Genomic DNA, 21,928 nt, shown 5'->3' on the forward strand with positions numbered 1-21,928 from the left:
TGGACTTATAGTCATAGACGGGGGAAGATAGACAAAGAGGTAGATAGCTTTGTTCAAGATGATCGTATACTCGACATGTTCACCTTTTGTTTGCCCCCTTACTTCGCCAGAAATGCTTGGAACGCTGAGTGCTCAATAACCACGTTGCCCACAGCCTTAAGCTTCTTTCTTCCCTCCTTTTGTTTTTCCAACAACTTCATCCTCCTCGTCTTATCTGCAGCGTGTAGCTTTGCTGTGACATCCTTCCTGAATGGTTTCAACGTTTCCCTGGCAATGACTTGTCGACCGACTGCAGCTTGAATGATCACCTCGAACATTTGGCGGTCGACGTGTTCCTTAAACTTCTCCACCCATTGTTTCCCAACGTGCCTCACCTGCGATTGATGCATGACGCGGGAGATGGCATCGACAGGTTCTTTGTTGACCAGGAGCTGGAGTTTGACAATGTTGCTGACACGCCACTCAGCTTCTTCGTAATCGAGGGTAGCATAACCTTTGGTTGCCGACTTCAATTTTCCAAAGAAGTCGTCGACGAGGTGTGCCAGAGGCATTTCGTATTTGAGAATGACTTGAGAGGACGTGAAGTATTCCATGGACTTTTGTTCACCCCGGTTAGCCTCACAGAGTTCCATCACTTTTCCTAGGTATTCCTCGGGAAATGTTAGAGTTGCTAGAACATAGGGTTCACGAAGCTCTGCCACATTCCTGCGCGTTTCCTCACTGTCAGGAAACTCAGCTGGATTCGTGATAACTTCCTCTTTGCCGTTCTTGTACAGCACTTTGAATGGCACAGTGGGTGGAGTGATAATGATGCTTGCCCCATGTTCCTGTCGGAGTCGGTCCTCAAAGACTGAGCAATGTAGTGTGCCCAAGAAGCCCAGACGAAAACCGGCCCCAAGTGCCAATGACGACTCTTTTTGGATAGTGACACTTCTGTCGTTCAGCAAAAGATGGTTGATGCTATCTTCGAGATGTTCGAATTCGCCTTGGTCCACAGGGAATGCCGCGACAAAGACCATGGGTTTGGGTTCTTCGAAGCCCGGCAGTGGTTTGACTTGGTTTTGAAATCCGACCTTTGTGTACGTATCTCCGATCTTGGCTTCGCTACTCTTTCTCATCGAGGGATTGAAGTAGACGTATCCGACTTGACCAGCCCGAAGGACCCTTTGAGGCGTTTGATCCGGATACATGATGCCCACTTCGCCCACAGTATATTTTAGGCCTGTCGCGAAAGAAATGATCTGGTCTCCTGCACGAAGTTCGCCATCAAATATCCGCACCAATAGAATAACGCCCTTGTAGCTCGAATACCAGGAGTCTACTAGAAATAGTCGTAGTGGCTTCGTGTGATCACCAACAGGGCTGGTACCGTCAGCAAGCATTAAGACAGAGAGAGCGGCTTGTTACCTACGCTGGGATTCTCTCAATCACAGCTGGGAGGATATTCTCCACGTTTAACCCGGTCTTTGCTGACACTAGAACGGCCGAATCGGGATCCAATTCAAATGCATCATGCATCTGTTCCAATGCTCTCGGAGGGTCGGCGTGAGGCAGATCGACCTTGTTGATGATCGGGATCAATGACAAGCCCTGTGCGAAGGCCAGATAGAAATTGGCGACAGTCTGGGCTTGAACGCCTTGACTGGCGTCCACCAGCAACAGAGCCCCTCCACAACTGGCATAACTTCGTGAAACCTCTGCGCGGAAATCAACATGGCCAGGAGTATCCACAAGATGAAGAAGGAAATCCTCCCCTTTGTAGTTGTAGATCATGGAACATGTTTGCGCTTTGACGGTGATGCCGCGTTCTTTTTCGACGTCTAGCTTGTCAAGAACTTGCTTGTTGGAGCCTGGCTGGATGGTACCAGTCAGCTCCAGAAGTCTGTCGCTCAGTGTGCTCTTGCCATGGTCAACATGCGCGACAATGCAGAAGTTACGGTATCGTTCAATAGGGATGGCTGCGATTCGAGTTTCGAGGTCGCTGGGAGGGGTTTGGTTTGGTGCGCATCGGAAGGCAGAGGTCGCGAAGGACCGCGACAGAGATTTACGCCAGATTGAGGCAGAAGTGGTGCTTAACGCAGCTCTTCGCCGTGCAAAGATCTGCAGCCATGGTCGCATGGGTCAGAACATTAGGGTGGTGACGGACATTGACCCTGAATGCGCTTCGGAAAAAACTTGTGAGGGCAGAGGGCAAAAGGCACAAGAGACTTGGACTGTGGCCGATTATTGCCCTGCCAACAATCAACATCAATACCAAAACCACTCCAATTTTCGCCCAACACACTTTACTCTGCACTGAACAGCCAACATGAGCAAGATGGCGGTCGAGAAGAAAGACAAGTCGCAATTACACAAGGTTGCGCTCAAAGGTATGCTCTCATTGACATCAGTGACAATAATGTACTAATGGATTCACAGGGTCATCGAAGACAGTGGCAGAGTTCGTAAGTGCACCCCGCCTGACCTCACACGCGCCGGAGACTGAGAAAAGCAGTTCGAATACTCAATAAACACAATACTGTGAGCCATCTCAGCAGACTATAAGTGGATGAAATAGTAATGCATTGCAGATTTCAGAGAGGTGTATATCCTGCAGAAGATTTCACCCCGTGAGTCGCATTGAACAAGTGGGTAAAATATCCGCTGACCATCACAGTGTTAAGAAGTATGGACTCAACATGCTCGTATCTTCGGACGATCAGGTCAAGGCATACATTAAGAAGATCATGTCACAACTGAACAAATGGATGATTGGGGGCAAGATCTCGAAGCTGGTGGTCGTCATCACAAGCAAGGAGACGGGAGAACACGTTGAGAGGTGGCAGTTCGACGTTCAGCTTCTAGGAAAGTCTTCGAAACAACGGCCCTCCAAAAAGGCAGCGGACAAGGAGAACACAAACCCGGAGTAAGCTACACCAAACGAGATCCAGAGCAAGTCTAACAAGGGAACAGTGAAGCTGCGACAGAAGAGACAGAACCCGAGAAGACCGAGACTCAGATACAAGAGGAGATACAGGCCATCTTTCGCCAAATCACAGCGTCAATCACATTTTTGCCTGTGCTGGATGGGAATTGCACCTTCAACGTGTTAGTCTACGCTGATGCGGACTCGGATGTCCCCATCGAATGGGGAGACAGCGACGCAAAAGAGATTAGGAACGCAGAGAAAGTCCAACTACGCAGTTTCAGCACTACCAACCACAAAGTAGATACCATGGTCAGCTATCGATTGGCGGATTGAGAGTGTCAGGTCTCTTAAAGGCATGGAGTTCGACGGGTCTCCTGGAAGTGATGGATTTTATGATAGGCCGCAGCGCATGAATATGAATTTGAACTAGAAGCACACTGAACACCTGATTACATCTGCTGGATGCATCGCGTGTAATCGACTTTGATTGATTATGATTGGCCTGGAGGGGCGAGGCCGTTCAGCCTTACAAACGTAGAGTGGGGGTGAAGTTGGAGAACTTTTTGCGGTCGCCCACCATAGTTTCTCTACGCCTCGAGAAAGATATGAATCACGCCGCAACAGACACTGCACGCAAGCGAACACTAATGCTTCTGTCGCATTCGACTGGGCCTCATATGTCAAGCCGATAACCAGCACTCGCGCCAATGACCGACCCTCCTTCGTGTTCCGCCTCCCAACCTCGTTCCTTGCGGTGATAGTGAAGGCAAGATGGCTGCAGCCACACAGGTACAGGACATGGTGTTGGGAAAAGAGCAAGTGATAAATGACAATCCGAAAGTGATCAAGGAACTTCAGTTTGGTGTACTGTGGGTCAACCTGTCACGATACAACCGGAAGGGCGATTCTAATGTCTCTAGATCGGATCAAGACATCATCAACCAGTCTGCGGTCGAACTTGTGGACCGACGCTTGTTCGACCTCGACAAGACACGCTCAGATGGAACTCGCGCGATCGCTGAGTATGGGCCACTCGATAGGCGTATGGGTGTCTCGTCCAAGCAGAACTCATGCGAAACCTGCGGAAAACATCTGCAAGAGTGCAACGGACATTTTGGACATGTTCGACTGGTCCTTCCCGTCTACCACGTCGGGTACTTCAGAAAAGTTATACAGATCTTACAGAGCATATGCAAGGCACGCACTGCTTTCAAAAACACCGCCACCAAATACTGACTTTTCCAGGACTGTTCCTGCATTCTCCTTTCCGAAGCCGACCGTCGCAAGTTCCTGAGCGCCATCCGCCGATCGCAAAATGATAGCTTGAAACAGACTTCTATTGTCAGACGGGTTGCAGACCAATGCAAAAAGACCAAAGTGTGTTTCGAGTGCGGTGCTATCAATGGCTTGGTTCGGAAAGCAACGACACATTCTCTCAAGATAACTCACGACAAGTTCAAATCCTACAATGCCTCCACTTCCGCGAAAAAAGTGCCGCCCCCGGAAAAGGTGGCCTTTGACAAATCGTTCGAGACGGCAAAGCTTACCAACTCGGAACTCGAGAAGCATCTCAAGAAAGCCATGGACGATTTGACGCCTCTTCGAACCCTCCGTCTGTTCAAACGGATTCGACGTGCCGATCGTGAACTACTTGGACTCTTTTCCGCGAGACCGGAAGCTTTCCTCTGGACGTACGTCCCTGCCCCTCCTGCATGTATCCGACCGTCAGTAGGGCAAGAGGCTTCAAGCACAGAAGACGATATCACCGCTAAGCTCGGGGACATTGTCGCTGCTAATGATGCGTTGCGTGAAACTCTGGAGAAGGGCTTACCCACCTCGCAAATCATGGAACACTGGGATTATTTGTCCCTTCAATTGGCCATGTATATCAACAGTGACGTACCAGGTCTAGCCAAAGGTGAATTTGGCAAACAGATTCGAGGGTTCGTGCAACGTCTCAAAGGCAAGCAAGGACGCTTTCGGGGCAATCTTTCTGGAAAACGTGTCGATTTCTCTGCGCGAACTGTCATTTCCCCTGACCCCAACTTGCGAATTGACGAAGTCGCCGTACCCATCCTGGTGGCAAAGAACATGACATACCCGGAAGTGGTCAACGAGCTCAACATCGAAAAACTACGACAACGAGTACGCAATGGGCCCGATGTCTGGCCAGGAGCAAACCATGTGATCAAGAAGGAAGGGTTCAAAAACTCTCTGAAGTATAACAATCAGCTCACAGCGAGTCATCTGAAGGAGGGTGATATCGTCGAACGCCATCTTGAAGACGGAGATGTGGTTCTGTTCAACCGCCAGCCTTCACTTCACAAACTCAGTATTCTGAGCCATTTCGTCAAAGTTCGACCCCATCGGACCTTTCGATTGAACGAATGTGTCTGCAACCCTTATAATGCTGATTTCGATGGAGATGAAATGAACCTCCACGTCCCACAGACTGAAGAAGCCCGCACAGAAGCAATGCTATTGATGGGTGTCAAGCATAATATTGTGACACCTAAAAATGGCGAACCAATTATCTCGGCCATTCAGGACTTCATCACCGCCTCGTTCCTCCTGAGCAGCCTGGACCAGTTCTTCGACAAGAAGACTTTTGTGACAATGTGCTGTGGGATGCTGGAGCCCGAAACAAAATTTGATCTTCCTCCACCTGCAATCATCAAACCCCAGACACTCTGGACTGGCAAGCAGGTGTTCAGCGTCTTGATGCGTCCAAACAAGGACTCCAATGTGAGAGTGAACCTTGACGCCGCCTGCCGAGACCACAATCAGTATCACTCTGGCCTACACCGAGATCTCCAAGACGATAGTTTCTTATGCGTTCGCAATTCAGAGGTACTTTGTGGTAGGATGGACAAGTCAACTGTCGGCTCCGGAAAGAAGAACTCAATCTTCTATATTCTCTACCGCGACTTCGGGCCTGACGCCGCTGCTCAGGGCATGAATCGCTTGTCCAAACTCTGCGCTAGATGGTTGGGCAATCAAGGTTTCACTGTTGGCATTAGTGATGTCACTCCGCCCGAGAAGCTCGTCAAGGAGAAGGCTGAGATGATAGCCAAAGTATTTGACGAGTGTAGCTCTTTTGTTCGCGAGTCAAAGGCAGGGAAGCTGAAACGAAAGGCGGGTCTGGACGATGCAGGCACCCTCGAGGCAGAGCAGATTCGAGTGTTGAGTACGGTTCGAACCAATATTGCGGGAATTTTGACCTCTCAGCTCAGCAAGAATAACACGCCAATGGTCATGGCCGTGTCTGGCTCCAAAGGCTCGAACATCAATGTGGCTCAAATGGCAGCTCTTCTTGGGCAACAGGATATCGAGGGAAAGCGTGTTGCCGATGGTTTCCAGGACCGAACATTGCCTCATTTCCTGAAACATGAACGGTCGCCTCCCTCAAAAGGCTTCGTTTCAAACAGCTTTTTCAGCGGGCTCCTCCCTTATGAATTCTTGTTTCACGCAGTGGGTGGTCGAGTTGGTCTCGTGGACACTGCTGTCAAGACAGCAGAGACGGGTTACATGTCGAGGCGACTGATGAAATCTCTCGAAGATCTCTCCACCAACTACGATCGTACAGTCCGCAACTCGGCTTCAAACATCGTACAGTTTCGTTTCGGTGATGATGATCTCGATCCTGTCGATATGGAGGCAAGTGCTAAACCAGTTGATTTCGACCGCACCTACGCTCATGTTGAGGCGACGACGTTTGATCTGAATGACCAAGGTCTACAGGATACCGAAATTTTCGGTGTCATGGAAGAGATCTTGTCGGCTAAGAGAGGTCTGCTGACAAGGGTTGGCCTCAACAGTGCTGAGCTTCTCTATGATATCGATGACGACAGATTGGTTGACCAAAACGAGAGCAATCGAGCATTTCTGCAGTCGATACATGACTTTGTCATGGCAAAGTGCCACGCCTTCAATGAGGCCAGAGCGAAGAAACAGCAATTTGCATTGCCACCCTCCGTGCCGAGCTCCAAGGGAAAGCGGAAGGCTGAAGCGGAGCTGGACGAGGTGGACGAGGAAGCACCAGCTCCGAAACGACGTTCAGGCAGGAAAGGAGCAATTCCTGCCACATCAAGAGATCCCAAGAGCCAAAAGGCCATGCCCAATGACGACCGTGCACTGATGAAGCCGCCCCCGTCCACAAAAGACCGCTTTGAACTCACGTGCAAGCTATCGAAGAAGACGCTACTGGCCTTTGTGAACCTGTGCTTGGAGAAGTATGAGCGAGCACGTGTTGAACCCGGTCACGCCGTCGGTGCCGTCGGTGCACAATCCATAGGAGAACCGGGGACCCAGATGACTCTGAAAACCTTTCACTTTGCCGGTGTTGCTGGCATGAGTTTGACAGCAGGTGTTCCTCGAATCAAGGAAATCATCAACGCTTCGAAGGAGATCAGTACGCCAGTCATCACTTGCCGGTTGGAACGAAGAAGAGATCTGTCAATCCCCGAAGGTCTTGCTCGTATCGTCAAAGGCCGAATCGAAAGTCTATTCCTAGCAGACGTGACATCTTACATAGAAATCCGCCACTTTCTCGACCGACCAAGTTGTATCGACCTCCAAATCTCATTGGACACCATTACCGAGCTGGGCTTGGATCTCACATTGGAGGACATTGTGGTTGCCATCCAGAAGCATCGACAGCTGAAATCTGCCAAATTAAGGATCCAGCTTCGCAGCAAAGATGAGCTCAGAATCTCTACAGAATCTGCGATCAAGTCTGCGAAGAGAGGATCTGCAGCCAAGATTGACGAAGAAGGTCAGAGTGAACGTCTCATTCGTCTTCAGACCTTGCGACGCATATTGCCAAACGTGCATGTCCTCGGCCATCCTCAAGCAACTCGCGCAGTGGTCATGGCAGAAGACGATCCAAGATCAGATGAAATCAAGGCTATGCGCAGGTCTTTGACGACGCAGGGAATGAAGACCGAGCAAGCACATTCCAGCACCGACCCCAAGGTCAAAACGGAGGGCTCAGGTGAAACAACAGCTGCTTCCTCCAAAGCCTCGTCCTCCAAAGTCAAACTCGAAGAGCCTACGCCATCCATAGTTCCTCAATCTGTGCCGCAAAAAGACACTGCACCTGTCCAGATGCACAAGGTCATGGTTGAAGGCTACGGTCTTCGCTACTGCATGAACACTGAAGGTGTCGACCCCTATCACACTGAGACCAATTCCGTCATGGAAACTCTCCAGGTCCTCGGGATCGAAGCCGCGCGCTCCAAAATCATCACCGAGATCCAGGAAGTCACAAAGGGTCTGTCCATCGACCCGCGCCACATGTATCTGTTGGCAGACGTGATGACATACAAAGGCGAGGTTCTGGGCATCACACGTTTCGGGCTCGCCAAGATGCGTGACTCGGTGTTGCAGCTGGCCAGTTTCGAAAAGACGGCAGACCACGTCTTCGACGCCGGTGCTGCGGGCAAGGTCGATCGGATTGAAGGCGTCAGCGAAAGTGTCATTGTCGGTAAGACCATGGGCGTGGGCACCGGGAGCGTCGAGGTGGTGCGGTATCTGAACCTTGGTACCGATCTCGCGAGTAAGACGGGAACTTTGAAGAAAAAGGAATGCGTTTTTGAAGACACTTGGGAGAGGGCGGTCAGGAAGGAGAAGAAGAGAAAGTGAGTAAATGTGAGTGGGAACGAATCCAGGCCAAAAAAACTTGTCTTGTGTGTCATGATATGCTCGGAATGAAAAGAGTACAGCGAACCATCATTGGAAGAACGAGATATGTTTTCTTACGGTCGAAATCGAAACAGCATAAAGCATAGCGCAAATCCATAGAACCATGTTGGTTGTCACAATAGTGAAGTTTTCGAATCTTTCCATTGGCAGGCGTTTGATATGTACAGAGCCGCCTTCAAGCTTTTTGCACTTCCCTCTCCATTGTCGAATTGCTCACTCCCGACTGCGTCAATGCCCTGTCCACATCCCCGTCTCTCTGACGTCGCTGCCACAGAACAGAATCTGCTTGTCAGGGAAATTGACCGGTCGTCGATAATGCAGTCTTCCACGTCTTATCTTAGCACAGAACAAAAGCAACGTCGAACACCCGACATGTCCAATGCGTTTATTTGAAGCCAGCCTCCCTCGCCCGCTGATCTTCGAGTCTTGCGTAGAAGTTGTCTCGTGCTCGTACGCGGGGTAGGTGGTAGCCGTACCACCATAGGTAGCCGAATGTTGTGCCGAGACCTAGATTCATCACAGTTGATCAGCAACATGCTCTTTCTATGGTGTGTTGGTGTAGATTTTTCGTCTTGATTCCGGCCCATCCACACGTTTCCAATGAGCCGGCAGCGACGGAAAAGGAAGAGCTCAGAAGATTCCCCAGGACCCCATCTCTTTCAGACGCAAGAAGGAAAAATTCAATGGTTATCGTGGCAGACTGGATGAGAAGCTCGAAGGGTCGATCATACCCATGGCAATGCTGATATCCAAAACGAGGCCTCGTCGAAGCATCTGTAGAAATCACCGCGTGTCAGCTTTGAGGCTTCTCGTGAAAACCAAGCACCCTTCAACATTATCCCCATTCGCTGTTGAAACGAAACATTTTGGGCGCGGTGGGGGAGAGAGAAGAAACGCACTCCTGTAATCGGTTTGATCGCCATTGTTCTGATCTGGCTCTGCTCGAGCTCTGTTCGTCTAAACGCTGCTAGGCCTCGACGTTGAGAGGTATTCGAGGTGAAGGTGAGATTTCAAGACGAGTGAAAGGGGAAGAGAGGCAGAGAGTAGCTAAGCCTGGTGGTGGTCTGATACCAGTAGCTTGGTGAAGCTCCTTCAAGATCCGCAGTCCAATTGAGGTCAAGGGTTGCAAAGCAGCCTTGGCACCTTATGTAATTTTCAGCCTCGTCGGTTAACCTTCTTTTTTAGGCATCAACGCTTGTCAACTTCCCTGCCTTGCGCGACCCCATGTCAGAAGAGCGAGTTCCATTGCAGGCAAAGGCGATGCGGAACTGAGGTCACGGAAATTCGCGTAATCTTTCGCTGCGATTATATCCAAGGAGCTTGTCCTGAACGTGCAAGCCAATGTCAACCACCTCTCCGAAGAAGAAGATCCCATATCACCACCATCATGTCCTGCGACACAAACTGCAGTCCATGCCCACCCCGGAACCAGCATTGCTGGCGCAAGAGGTGGTTGACGATTTATTAGTGCTGTGTATAAAGACAATATGTGAAGAAGAGGCGCAGAAACAAGGCATATCATATCCGATGATTGAGTCAGTGGCTCTGGAGTCCTTAGCGGCAGCGATGGACGAATGTAGGTTGCTCTACGGCTGTAGCACTGCGTGTATGCTGACTGTGCTGGCAGTCATGCTCAGATTCCTTTCGAAGGTCCGACGCTCCATGCTCGCTGCCCGGCGAACCTATCCCATCGCGACGGATTTCGAGACCGCCATAGATGTTCTCGATATTCCTCGGCCCGACGATCAACTCGCCCCATACGAGACGCAACCCTCAATCAACCCTCCTTTGTTGCCAACGCCACCTCCTGAAGATGAATTCCACAACCTCGTCGAACTCCCAGCATCATTTCTCGGCCCCGGCTTGGACGGCCACGGCGAGCTGAAGAGATTCTCATTCACGACCAAGGGGTTGCCTGAGCTGCCTTCTGCACATACTTATAGGGATACGCCTGTCTACCCAGATCGACAGTCTGATAGTAGGAAAATCAGAGAACTGGCGACTCACGAAGGGAAACTCGGTGAGCAGGCACTGCGCAAGCTGGCAGGGGCCGTTAAATTGGATGCTGCTCATCCGCTCGAGACGGAAATTATGTCTTCCAAGCAGAAACCTCCAGTGATCATTCGCCGTAAGAGGTGGAAGACCGGAGTTGATTTGTCAGAGGAGGCAGTTTTTGAAGAAACCCTGCGCGACTTGCTGGCCAAGGAGCGTGGTGGATTTGAGCTGGGACCGATTGTCAATTGCGAGAAATCGTATCGAATGCCGGAAGAACTGATGACAAAAAGGGGACCGGCTAACAGTTCTCTTCCTGAAAAGCGGAGCGGCTCAGGTCTGCAGGGTGGTGATGTGGCCATGCAGCTTTGATTCCAGCACTCTAAAGGCTGTGGCAGCGCTGGCGTTTGGTTGGTCTTGACTTTGGATGGGATAAATTTGCATATGATACCCCAGGCAGATCAAAAGGCTTCACTTTTTGGACCTCCACGAATTCCAATAGGATGTAATCACATTTCCTGATGAATCGTCTGCAGTAGGCTTTCCTTGATCATTGTCGTTGATGGGGCCTGTGGGAGGCGGATTTGCAGGTGGTTTCCAAGCAAGTTGACCTTCCCAGGCTGTCGTCTCGACGTGAAACACCTTTCCACCTTTGACGCATCTTTGGTAGATGGGCCGTTAGCACCTTCGTGAAATCGAGAACTGAGAGAGGCACGTACTTCCTAAACAACCTCACGATGGGGTAGCACTCGATCCTGGCCGTCCCGGTGCCGTTTGCGAGTGCCCTCTCATACTGTTGCTTGGGCGTGGTACAGCTATACTGGACGAGTTCCATCAACTCGCAATCCCGCTTGAGATCAAAGTCCTGGGGCAGTTTGCGCGATTTTTCCTTGTAGTTGACCGTGAGCGAGCGGACGTGCTGGTCGAGCTCGGAGACGGGGAATGGATGTTCGGGCGGCGCCATTTTTTTTTTTTTTTCCTTCCTGACTTTCTCCTTTGTTGTTGCTCTTCAAATAATCAATCAATCCCCTTTCCAACCGTCCGTTACCAGAGCGAAGAACGACGAACGGATTATTATTCACCACGCGGTGGTGTATGCCATGGCGGCGGCATCATGTCGGCGGAACAATATGGAGCTCGCCTCCTCCAGGGGGTGCAGGAAGAGACTCTTGAGCAGGTAATTAATTAATGTCTACAATTTCCGCGCGCCACCTTCCCCTGCACCACCATGTCATCTGCAGCCTTGTTCCATGTCTCCTCAACACCATCCTCAATGGTTGCAAATGGCACACACGTCTAGGTTAAAGGGTATCTAACACATTGTATTTTGGGTTCAAATCCTAGTTCCTGGCAGAGCTCAGATGGACGGTCGAGCCACAGCCCAGAGCCATTCTAGGAGTTCCACAACTGGACACTCTCCTTGAATCACTCCGCTATCCAGAAACACTAGCAAACACCCGTCGTCGGGAATGGTTGTCCTCGCCAGCAGCGACATCTGTGGTCTATGGCAGCGATGATGACAGAAGTAACGAGGAAGAAGACTCGGACAACGTCGAGACCTCTCGTCTCAGACCTCAGCCACGAGCATCTGCAGAGAAACCCAAACCTGCAACGGTCGAGCTCACGAGTGTCTCGTCCGCGTCTGGGAAGACCTCTTTGCTCTCCTATCTCTGCGCGATATCAGTCCTTCCGAGAGATCTGGGCGGCAAGGAGTCGACAATCGTATACATCGATGCCGACGGCCGCTTTTCCGCTGCACGGCTGGCGCAGATCATGTTGCACTATATCCAGAATCACCAGTCTAAGGCCAGCAAAGAAACCGACTCTACCTTGACAAACTCAGGGATCCAACAAGTCATCCGGTCCTCTCTCGATCACATCCACGTTTTCCGACCCCAGTCGTCGACTCAGCTCATTTCCACCCTCTCCTCTCTGCATGCATACCTCTTTGACGGATCCCGGCATCACTCGATGCATCGCCCTCTGAGCCTGATCGTGATTGACTCTGCCACCGCGTTTTACTGGCAAGACCGGTCCGACCAGGCCATGGCGAAGCTCGAGTCTCCAGGGACGGGGTTGCGGGGCGGCGGGCCGCCACCGTCAAGGGCCGCGCAGACGATTGAAATCCTCAAGACCCTGCAAGAGAAGTTCGGATGTGCCGTCGCCTTCAGCACTGTTTCGACTGTTTCGACTCCTCCATTTCCCTCGTCCTCGACGCGCCCGCCATACGAGACGACCACATCCGGTCCCACGACCCTCGCGCCTTCAGGTTCAGACACGCGCTTCGTCTCCCCCTGGACGTCGTACGCCACGCTCTCACTCTCCCTCGCGAGGCTGCCCATCGCGCAGTTCCCCGCCCAGATGGGCATGGAGGAGTGCTTGAGGGACCGGGAGAAGCGACTCGACGCGGTACGCAAGGGCCGGTTCCTCGCGACTCTCGTCCCCAGTAGTGGTTCGGCGCCACTCGTAGCGCCAGCGCCGACAGCGCAGGGGCCGGTAGGGAAGGAGGGCGGCGAGAGCGCCACCAAAGCCATTGGGGGAAGCGCGTTCGAGTTCCGCATTACAGGGGCTGGTGTCGAGCTACAGTAATTGAATGAAGGAATGTTTAATTGTGCTATATCGTACAAGGTACTTTGTTATTACGCTCTCAGATATGATGTCTGTGGAATCGAGCAGCCGGAGAAACCCATTCTTGAACAAGTCATTGCTTAAATCTTCCTTTTTTTTCTTGAGGAATTCACTCATGGTCTCGTTATTATTATCTCAGAATCAAAAGCTGTCTAGACGCCCTTTACATCCCATAAAAAGAGTAACCTCGCCGGCTATATACATCTTTGTCTTTTCTTGATCGTGATCTATGTACGAATAGTCATCTCATATCCAATCAGTCGGTCAATTCGTCGTGAATGTCCTCTTTCTCGCCCAAAGCACATCGAGCTTTCAACATAGCAGGCACATCCTTTCCGGTCAAAGCACGAAATTCTCCCCTCAATCGGAGTGGACGTGGCCCGTTCCCTCGACCACTTCCTTCGCGCACACTTTTCTGCACTCCTCAAAAACTCTGACTTGCTTGGCCACCTCCTCCAACCGGCTGAGAACCTCCATGTTTCCCTTCGTGAAACCGTAGATGGCATATGGAAGGCCTGTGTCTTTGCAGAATTCCCGTACATATACCTGTGCCTTTCGGAGATTATGTCTTGGTATCCTCGGGTATAAGTGGTGGATGGCTTGGAATTGGAGGCCGCCGTGGACAAAGTCAAGCCACGGAGGACAGTCGACATCCATGGTGGTTCGAAGCATCTTCTGCGGGAAGGACTCCTGCACACCCATGTCGGTGGTGGACATGGCAAAGTGAGAAAGGGTGATTTGTACGTGGAGCGGTGCCGTGATCATATGGCTGATCATGACAAACACGAAGCGATCCCATGCAGTGGGGATGGAGCGATACACAATTCCGTAGCCGAACCAAGCCCAGAAGACAAACTGCCCGAAGATCTCAAGGTAGCGATGCCACCATGCAGGTCCCTTCTTAGGCGCCTGGCCCAAAAAGAGATACTCCCAAGAGAGGCGGTAGAGATTGAAGCGACCCAGCAGGAGGATTGGGTAGTACAACCAGTGCTGTTTCGCTATGGCCAGTTTGGCAATGCTGTCAAACTGCATGATGCGTTCGTAGTAAGTGGAACGTAAGGATGAGAAAAATCGGGTCGAGATGGCGAAGAAAGGCATGTGCTCGATGTCCGGGTCGTGTTCAGGTGAATTGGTGACAATGTGGTGGACGTTGTGATTGCGTTTCCACCAGCCGATGGACAGGCCACCCAGGAAGTCGGCGATAAAGATTCCGATACACGTATCGATGTGGAAGTTGTGTGTTATACCCATATGTCCGGCATCGTGGGCGGTGAACACCAGCTGGTGCCAGAAAAGGCCGAGAAGGGCCCCAGAGAGGGCGTAGTAGGAGTAATGGAGTGCGAGGAGAGACGATGAGAAGAGAAGGACATATCTGCAGCATTCAACCCCATAGGCGCCGTAAGGACATTCGTAAAGACCAGCTGCCCGTATTTGAGCGTTGGTCTCTCGGTACTTCGCGACGATTCGATCCTGTGAGCTGGGATCTAATGGTGGATACTTCAGTATATCTGAGTATTTTTCGGCTGCCAGCTTCGTCTGAATTGGGTCGTCGCTGGGGTTAGACCGCTCACGTTCAGACAAAGAGGTGGTGGACGATGAGGCCCCTCGTTCTCGAATATCGACCGGATCGAAGATGGGGGATGGAGGTGCAGTGCTGTCACTGCAAGAACTGAGAGCACCGTCGGTTTGTACATCTGACTCCTCCTCCACCTCCACCTCTTTGCCATCCTGATCCTTGATATATGGTCTGAAATGTCCACCCTGTATCGGAGGCAGGAAGTTGGTCCATCTCCCCTGAATCCTCCCGATCACGAACTTTTGCATGTGCGCCTGTGCCTCTGGGGAATGTAGTGCACGGATCTCATCGGTGCCATCTCTTCCAACCATATGCAATATCGGCTTGTCGCCACCAGGGTGAAAGGAGAGCCACGCATCAGCCTTGATCACCTGGCCATCGAGAATTATGATCTTCCTCCCTTGCGCTATCAGGCCCTCAATCTCTCGCCGTGACCATAGGCGGTCCTTGGGGTTTGTTTCGGTGGTCATGGATCCGTCGTACCTCTGGTGTCGGTATCGATCAAAGGGTTACGAGGGTATTCATCCAGGGAGAGGTAGCAAGGCGGTGAGTCGAAAGTTGTCTCAGTCTGATAGGGGTTTTGGGAGAGACATTTGGACGTGGAGTTGAAAGCTTGTCCCGCATAAGTTTCCTCGAGAGACGCAGCTGCGGTTGGTACCCACACGCGTGTTACACCAGCCGCAGTCTTATGAGGCGTACTTCGTACCTCGTTTGCTTGGTACATACAACCGCTTAACAGAAGAGACTCAAACACCTCAGTATCAAGAGATCTCCAGCGCTTACAGACGCTGTTGTTTACGGCGAAAGTTATTATGAGAGATACTACTGACAACATCCCTCCTCACTCACGCTAATGGAAGCATCGCTTGTTACATTCCCTTCCGTTTGCATCTGTTAACGGCGTGGCCATACTGTGGATAGGCATCGAACCAACGGTCCCTCATGGCCCAATTGTCATAATCAAAGATATGGCTCTCGAACTCGTCGGTGAGCCGTACCGCATTACCCTGCTCGTCTGTGATAAAGACTGGCTCAAGCCGAGGCCACTGGACGGTGACGGACTCGGTAAAATCGCGGTCGAACTGTGTGTGGTTCTCCAAGTAGAGAGCAGGGTGCTTGGTTAGTATGTCCCGAAGTTCGGGAAAGGCAAGAAAGTCGATCGACACCGGGTGTGGCACGCACTCCTGGGCTTTTGTTGGGCGGTAGAACGCTGGTACATCCTCGTAAGAACGGGCGACTGGGTATACCCTCCACTAAGGGTTTCAGATCGTCAGTTATGATATGCAGCATATCATGTCCACCTCGTTGAAAAGAGACTTACTCGCAATAGCCGATACATGACGAGGTAGATTGCGACGTTGTCAGCGTCATTCGGACAGCGAAACTCGTCACAAGTCACGTTGAGAATCTCCACAAGCGGATGCCTCTCGGGGTTGCGGAGAAAGAAGTTGTCGATGGTGGGCATGCGAGGGAGCTGCATCATCTGTGCATCTGATGGCTGATGTCGGAAGAGGTCGACATGCGCCGTCCACAGTGCTCGCGAGATGAATGAATAGAAGCAGCCTCGGCCCGCCGGGTGCTCAACGGAGCACAACGAGCAAAACGTGTCCGCCACAAGGGCCCCCGCCAGCTGCGAGGATGAGGGTGGAATGGCAAAGCTACAGTGCAGCTCAGCTGGAGCGGCGTGTCCACTCACACGTGTCCTCCATGTCGACTCGGGGCTGCTTGCGGCCGAGTTTGGTACAGCACCACGAGCCATTTGAGATAATACAATCAGAGCAGCCGAGGCGAGCTCGTCATCATGAGAACGCTTGCCAGGTTTGTCGATCAGTGGCTCACCACCGCTCGCGGGGTAGGCTGTTGTGTATTGGGGTGCCTCTCCATTTACGCTGGAGCCTGGGAACACAGTGGTGATTATTGTGCCGGCCGCTTCTTCGCACGGACCACGGTGTCGGGTTGTTGCTCGGACAAAATCTGAAGGTGAAGGCGCTTGGGAATTGTTGGCACCCAGAGGCTCCGCTTCCTCGTCACAAAAAACTCGGCTGGCTGGCTTCCTCTCAAGCTCGGCCACTCTGGCCCGGAGGCTGTGGACAAGTTGTTTCAAGGCCTCTGATCTTCTCTGCTCCGTTTGTCGCTTTGTGCGCATATGCCATCGATCAAGTTGACGTTTCCGCTCCAATTGAGCTTCGGATCGGACACGGCGATTCATGGGTACTTTCTCGACCATCTTGGTTGGGTCAGAATGCCTGATTGTATCAGGATTTTCCGGAAGATGCACGTTACCTCCTCTGGACACGGGTAGATATGTAGAAGAAGTAGCGTGCGGACAGTAGTGGAAGAGTCTGATTTACGTACGAGGTAATTGGTTCAGGTTTCTGAAGAGGAATGTTTCTTACATACTAAACTCTGTGACCAATTATGAGGAGCGTGTGTGTGTGTGACCGAGAGAGTGTGGAGACTCAAGCGACTGGCTGGAGACCGCTCCCCTTGCCTTACATGACGCTCCCCCCAGACTTTCTCCAGCGTGGGGCTTGCGCATAGTTCTCATAGCCCTGTATCGAGTACCGAGCAAGCGCTCAGCCAACAAGCAGTAGGTGCGCAGAAAGTAATCCCTGCTGCAGATATTATGTCCAAGTTTCAAAACATGACATGACTACCCTCTCGGTGGATTTATGATATATTGAAGAGCCTACACAGTTTGGACTTTGGTGGGATGGTGTTCTGACGTTGTGAGGACTGGTTCCCCCATAAAACGATCAAGTTTGAGGGGTAGTAGTAGTTTACATGGCCAACAGAGATTCAACGGTTGGATGGTCGTGTCTCTGTACGGAACGACAGGGTTTCTCCAGGAAGAAGATGCATGTACCCAGGTTGGTGGAGACTATTCGTTTTCAGTACAATTTACGACACTTGCGATACGACCATGGCCCAGTAACGGCAATGGTTAAAAAACAGGCAAAACCTCTGGTTACTTATGCGCTTAGTGCTTGGTAGGCGGTCATTATATTCTAGCATTTTGCAACTCCGAAAGAAAATTGAAGCAAACCAAACAACTTTCGAGTTTGAAGGGAAAAAATGACGGTGGCTCCAGGGAACCTGATTGCTTTGCTTGCAGTGCAGCAGAATGTGTCGGATTTGCAAAAACAATTGAACCTTTATGGGAATATCGATTATGTCGTTGATGGTCTGATCTATCCCCCCTGCGACATTTGTGGCTCAATGAAAAGGCTGACTTGTCTATGCTACATACAGAGGGTGCGGAACTGGCAGACGGGTATCAACTCCCAGACAGCTGGTTTGCTGCCCGCGGTGTTGCCCGCGATGATCTGGAGGCCGCCGTCGCTGTCAAGCTACCGACTGATCCATACATGCACGTCTGGTTCTACAGTTGGAAGAATCTCGACACCAAATCCCAGTGGCCGCAAAAGTTCAACCAGATTGGTTCGCGGGGTCTGACACTCGTCTTCGACGACGTCGACAAGGAGCTGGCCCGGATCCTGAAGGAGTTTCCAAACACCAAGGTCTTGCAGCAGCCCATCAAGATCCAACGCAAATGGGGAGAGACGACCTCGGCCCTGGTTCACGACCCTGAGGGGACGTTTGTCGAGCTCGTCTCGATCGCCAACAATCCCTTGATCGCCAAGGCACAGCCGGCTCTGCCTCATCATCGAAGTTTCCTGCATTTCATGATGAACTGTGTCAATTTCCAGGAAACGACCAAGTGGTATCAAGCATTCGGTATGGGCCCGATTTCCCACAAAACGACTCGCTGTGAGCAAGGCAGGGACTGATGTAGCACAACAGGTATGGATCACGACCACGGAGTCGATTTCAGAAACATCCACCACGACGATCAATTCAACAGGGGAATCGGAGGGAGAGACGTCTTCATGAATCAGATGAAAACTTTCTCGCACCACGAAAACATGTGGACCGATTGCCATTTCCTTCGCAGCCCAAGAGATCCGAGTCACATGCACCTGGAACTGCTGGAGTATAACGACAGTGGAAGTAAGTCCCAGACCCGTTTCTTTGGCAGTGGAAGCAAATCAGGCTTGCATTTGGATCTAATCAGAGAGCTGATGACTGGATAGGGGGACTGAAAGACCCAGGGCTCAACCCAACGTGGTTTCAGAAAGGTTAGAGGGTTTCCATATCATTCGCTTATTAGTCCTTCTCTGACGAATCAACGGACAGGAATCGCAAGGTATTGCATGAAAACCCCGAGCTTTGAAGCCGCACAGCGAACGGCCAAGGAAAGAGGATACAAAATCTACATTGAGGAGCAGCGAGGTAAGACAGGCTGTGCTGTGGAAGAAATACTTTTCGATTCTTGTGCGGTAGACTAACATGGTAACAGGTGCTCTGAACTGGGGTGACTCACAGTGGTTCTTCTTTGGTGATGTCGACGGCAATTTGCTGACTTTGTGAGTTTGCCCAAATTCGTGAAAACATCGCTCGAGCTAATGACTGCCGTTGCAGGGAACAATGGCATCACCAAAGATACTGGGGTGAGCGTGACTGATGCACTCGAGAAGCCGCAAATGTTTCTACTGGTCAGATTGGAAGCCTCCCACACACGTACATACTAAAAAACTAGACCATGAGAAGACCCCGGCGAGCCTGCTCTCGCTGCTTTGGCCTTCTAAGGCAAGATTGTTTCTCCCTCATCGTAAGAACTGATATTCCGAAGTAAGCCTACTTCTGTGTCGTCCACCACGACTGCAGAACAAGGTGTCATCTTTCCTGGGCTTCTGGTCTATAGATTCTGATTGACGCAGGAGTGGTCATGTGTTTACGACATGCTCAAATACGGATCGCGAGAGTTTTATTTAGATCCGACCAGAGAAACATGCGTAGGTCATTACTTTTCTCTGGTGTCTCTGTCCCACTACGAAGAGGTACACCATGTCTTCAGCGACTCTTGACATCGTTGCAACGTTTTTGCCCAAGCCAGGGAAGTCTGGAGAGGTAAGATGTGTCCTACAAATGTTTATCGGCTGAGTGCACCAGCTTCTCTTGGTTTTATGTGTCTGATGAAACTGACTTGATGATATGAAATGGGCAGTTGATCGACCTCCTCTCGTCAGTTGCTGAAAAGGCCAAGGAGCAGGAGCCCGGCACTCTGATATACTCTATCCTGGAGGCGAAGAGTCTGGACGGTATTGACCAAGTCGTTATCATCGAAAGGTACTACCCATTGCCAAACCCTTCGTGATATGATATGAGCTAACGGGGGAAATAGATACACAGGTCAAGACACGTTGGATTTTCATATGGCACAACCATACTACAAGGAGATGGTGGGCAAGTTTGACGATCTTTGTGAACAGAGACCGACCGCATCGATCGGGACTGTTCGAGGAGGCTTCGTGAAGCCAGCAGCGGCACCATAATGTTTTGGGGAGGGGGGGGGAGGGGGTGAGCAGAGTATCCTGCGTAGGAATAGCGAATTGCTGAACATGTATGACTGGAATGACCGACCTTCATAGGTTCTATAAGTTGTACTCACCTGTGATTCTGCTGCCCACTCCTTTGTTCACCCACCTCGCGTTATAATCCTAATAACCACTAAGAAGGCTTGTTGACTCGTCAAGATGGCGTTCATCCTACAAACAACAACTGGTTGTCGTTCGTTCCGACACTTGGGTTTCCGAGTGCTTGTCTTCACCGTCATTAGAAAAACCACCACCTTGCTTTGATGGCCGCAGCCCTTCGCCTAACAAACCAAGGCTGGATCCGGTCACCGTTACTATACACATGCACTGCGAGCACCATGGAGTCCCGTGACATGATAGTCTATACCTTGAACACTCCGGACTGCAACAAAGTGAGCATAACTCTCGAAGAGCTCGGGTAAGTCTCATGTTCAACAGTCAATCAGCGTCCCCGGGCCCAAATGACTGAAACCCTCCAGATTAAAGTATCAAGTTCGCAAGGTCAATGTGTCCAAAGGCGAGCAGAAGGAGCCTTGGTTCACTGAAATCAATCCAAATGGACGAATACCTGCACTGGTCGATCAGCTTCCGGACGGCTCCACGATCAAACTGTTTGAGTCGGGGAGTATCATGCAATATCTAACAGACCGCTACGACCAGGAGCACCGGTAAGTTGATCTGTACCGTGGCCAACACATCCCGTATGCCATAAAGTTGACGAGATGATTCTCTAGCATTTCTTTTCCGCGAGGTACCCCAGAATACTACGAGACTGGCAACTGGCTCTTCTTTCAAAACGCCGGGGTCGGTCCAATACAGGGACAGGCCGTCCACTTTCTTCGCTACAACCCGGTAAAGATGGAATACTCGACGTCACGCTATATCACCGAGACTCGCCGTCTCTATCGTGTGCTCGACAAGCATCTTGCAACGAGAGATTACTTGGTGGGAGGGAAATGCACCATTGCCGACATTGCGCACTGGGGTTGGATCACAGCGGCCTTTTGGGCCGGCGTCGACCTCAGTCAGTTTCCGAACCTGGCTCGGTGGGAGAAGAGAATGCGGGCTCGTCCGGGTGTTCAGAGGGGAAAGGAAATCCCCGACAGGCATTGGATCGACGTAGTCACCGAGTCTCCGGAGATGATACAGATGGTAGAGCGAGAAAACGCCAAGTGGATACAAGCAGCACAGGTTCAAAATGCACAATTGTAAACCAATATCCCGTATTGACTCGGCTAGATGCTACGAAGTGGGCGTCAGATGCCAGTAAAGGATGGGTAGGCAAGGACACAAGTAAATGTCGTGTCAGCTGGAAAACTCTTGCTCTGTACCTCGAACGACTACCGGCCCCAATTGAATAGACGGGCCAGAAAGGGGGGAAGGGGTAATGAAGACCTTGCAACAACTGGCACCTCGGTGACTGGACTGTCATTGGACTGGTAGGACGAGGTCTTGGAACTCTGGAATTCCTACCTCAGACTTCCGGCTGTATCACACACTAATCCAATACGGACCGCGATCCCAGATACTCATGGTTGATCCGGTCTTTCCCGTCAAAGAGGCAGACAACGACGAAAATCGCGGACTGTCGCTTGCATTTTAGTCGTGAATGATAAATGTAAAACCCTTAACAAGAGGCAAAGAGTGTAGATACACAGTGTATTGATAGGGTCGTCATAGCCT

General features: G+C 51.2%; 11 protein-coding genes across 11 annotated transcripts; 7 read left to right on the forward strand and 4 right to left on the reverse strand.

The window, feature by feature from the left end:
* Positions 1–98: 98 nt before the first annotated feature.
* On the reverse strand, positions 99–2,110 carry AYO20_01047 (translation factor GUF1, mitochondrial; the record flags this gene model as incomplete). The annotated part of the gene is made up of 3 exons (XM_022639354.1): positions 99–1,362; positions 1,412–1,981; positions 2,049–2,110. The coding sequence occupies 3 exons, from the start codon at positions 2,108–2,110 to the stop codon at positions 99–101; spliced, it is 1,896 nt and encodes a 631-aa protein (XP_022504662.1).
* A 198-nt stretch (positions 2,111–2,308) lies between these two features.
* Positions 2,309–3,241, forward strand: AYO20_01048 (hypothetical protein; the record flags this gene model as incomplete). Its single annotated transcript, XM_022639355.1, has 5 exons — positions 2,309–2,369; positions 2,419–2,444; positions 2,578–2,609; positions 2,657–2,905; positions 2,953–3,241. 5 exons carry the CDS (start codon positions 2,309–2,311, stop codon positions 3,239–3,241), a joined length of 657 nt encoding a protein of 218 aa, XP_022504663.1.
* Positions 3,242–3,679: 438 nt separating this feature from the next.
* Positions 3,680–8,551, forward strand: AYO20_01049 (hypothetical protein; the record flags this gene model as incomplete). The annotated part of the gene is made up of 2 exons (XM_022639356.1): positions 3,680–4,075; positions 4,154–8,551. The coding sequence occupies 2 exons, from the start codon at positions 3,680–3,682 to the stop codon at positions 8,549–8,551; spliced, it is 4,794 nt and encodes a 1,597-aa protein (XP_022504664.1).
* Positions 8,552–9,952: 1,401 nt separating this feature from the next.
* On the forward strand, positions 9,953–10,975 carry AYO20_01050 (hypothetical protein; the record flags this gene model as incomplete). Its single annotated transcript, XM_022639357.1, has 2 exons — positions 9,953–10,187; positions 10,239–10,975. 2 exons carry the CDS (start codon positions 9,953–9,955, stop codon positions 10,973–10,975), a joined length of 972 nt encoding a protein of 323 aa, XP_022504665.1.
* Positions 10,976–11,074: 99 nt separating this feature from the next.
* On the reverse strand, positions 11,075–11,567 carry AYO20_01051 (hypothetical protein; the record flags this gene model as incomplete). Its single annotated transcript, XM_022639358.1, has 2 exons — positions 11,075–11,264; positions 11,323–11,567. 2 exons carry the CDS (start codon positions 11,565–11,567, stop codon positions 11,075–11,077), a joined length of 435 nt encoding a protein of 144 aa, XP_022504666.1.
* Positions 11,568–11,717: 150 nt separating this feature from the next.
* Positions 11,718–13,192, forward strand: AYO20_01052 (hypothetical protein; the record flags this gene model as incomplete). The annotated part of the gene is made up of 2 exons (XM_022639359.1): positions 11,718–11,780; positions 11,948–13,192. 2 exons carry the CDS (start codon positions 11,718–11,720, stop codon positions 13,190–13,192), a joined length of 1,308 nt encoding a protein of 435 aa, XP_022504667.1.
* A 399-nt stretch (positions 13,193–13,591) lies between these two features.
* Positions 13,592–15,277, reverse strand: AYO20_01053 (hypothetical protein; the record flags this gene model as incomplete). Its single annotated transcript, XM_022639360.1, has 1 exon — positions 13,592–15,277. One exon carries the CDS (start codon positions 15,275–15,277, stop codon positions 13,592–13,594), a length of 1,686 nt encoding a protein of 561 aa, XP_022504668.1.
* Positions 15,278–15,676: 399 nt separating this feature from the next.
* On the reverse strand, positions 15,677–17,034 carry AYO20_01054 (hypothetical protein; the record flags this gene model as incomplete). The annotated part of the gene is made up of 2 exons (XM_022639361.1): positions 15,677–16,060; positions 16,129–17,034. The coding sequence occupies 2 exons, from the start codon at positions 17,032–17,034 to the stop codon at positions 15,677–15,679; spliced, it is 1,290 nt and encodes a 429-aa protein (XP_022504669.1).
* Positions 17,035–17,882: 848 nt separating this feature from the next.
* On the forward strand, positions 17,883–19,332 carry AYO20_01055 (hypothetical protein; the record flags this gene model as incomplete). The annotated part of the gene is made up of 7 exons (XM_022639362.1): positions 17,883–17,991; positions 18,060–18,545; positions 18,612–18,818; positions 18,902–18,946; positions 19,005–19,100; positions 19,168–19,234; positions 19,290–19,332. The coding sequence occupies 7 exons, from the start codon at positions 17,883–17,885 to the stop codon at positions 19,330–19,332; spliced, it is 1,053 nt and encodes a 350-aa protein (XP_022504670.1).
* Positions 19,333–19,715: 383 nt separating this feature from the next.
* Positions 19,716–20,203, forward strand: AYO20_01056 (hypothetical protein; the record flags this gene model as incomplete). The annotated part of the gene is made up of 3 exons (XM_022639363.1): positions 19,716–19,778; positions 19,876–19,997; positions 20,053–20,203. The coding sequence occupies 3 exons, from the start codon at positions 19,716–19,718 to the stop codon at positions 20,201–20,203; spliced, it is 336 nt and encodes a 111-aa protein (XP_022504671.1).
* A 380-nt stretch (positions 20,204–20,583) lies between these two features.
* On the forward strand, positions 20,584–21,457 carry AYO20_01057 (hypothetical protein; the record flags this gene model as incomplete). The annotated part of the gene is made up of 3 exons (XM_022639364.1): positions 20,584–20,663; positions 20,725–20,913; positions 20,980–21,457. The coding sequence occupies 3 exons, from the start codon at positions 20,584–20,586 to the stop codon at positions 21,455–21,457; spliced, it is 747 nt and encodes a 248-aa protein (XP_022504672.1).
* Positions 21,458–21,928: the final 471 nt, after the last annotated feature.

Source organism: Fonsecaea nubica (genome assembly GCF_001646965.1).
Source record: "Fonsecaea nubica strain CBS 269.64 chromosome Unknown Scaff4, whole genome shotgun sequence".
Classification (NCBI taxonomy): domain Eukaryota; kingdom Fungi; phylum Ascomycota; class Eurotiomycetes; order Chaetothyriales; family Herpotrichiellaceae; genus Fonsecaea; species Fonsecaea nubica.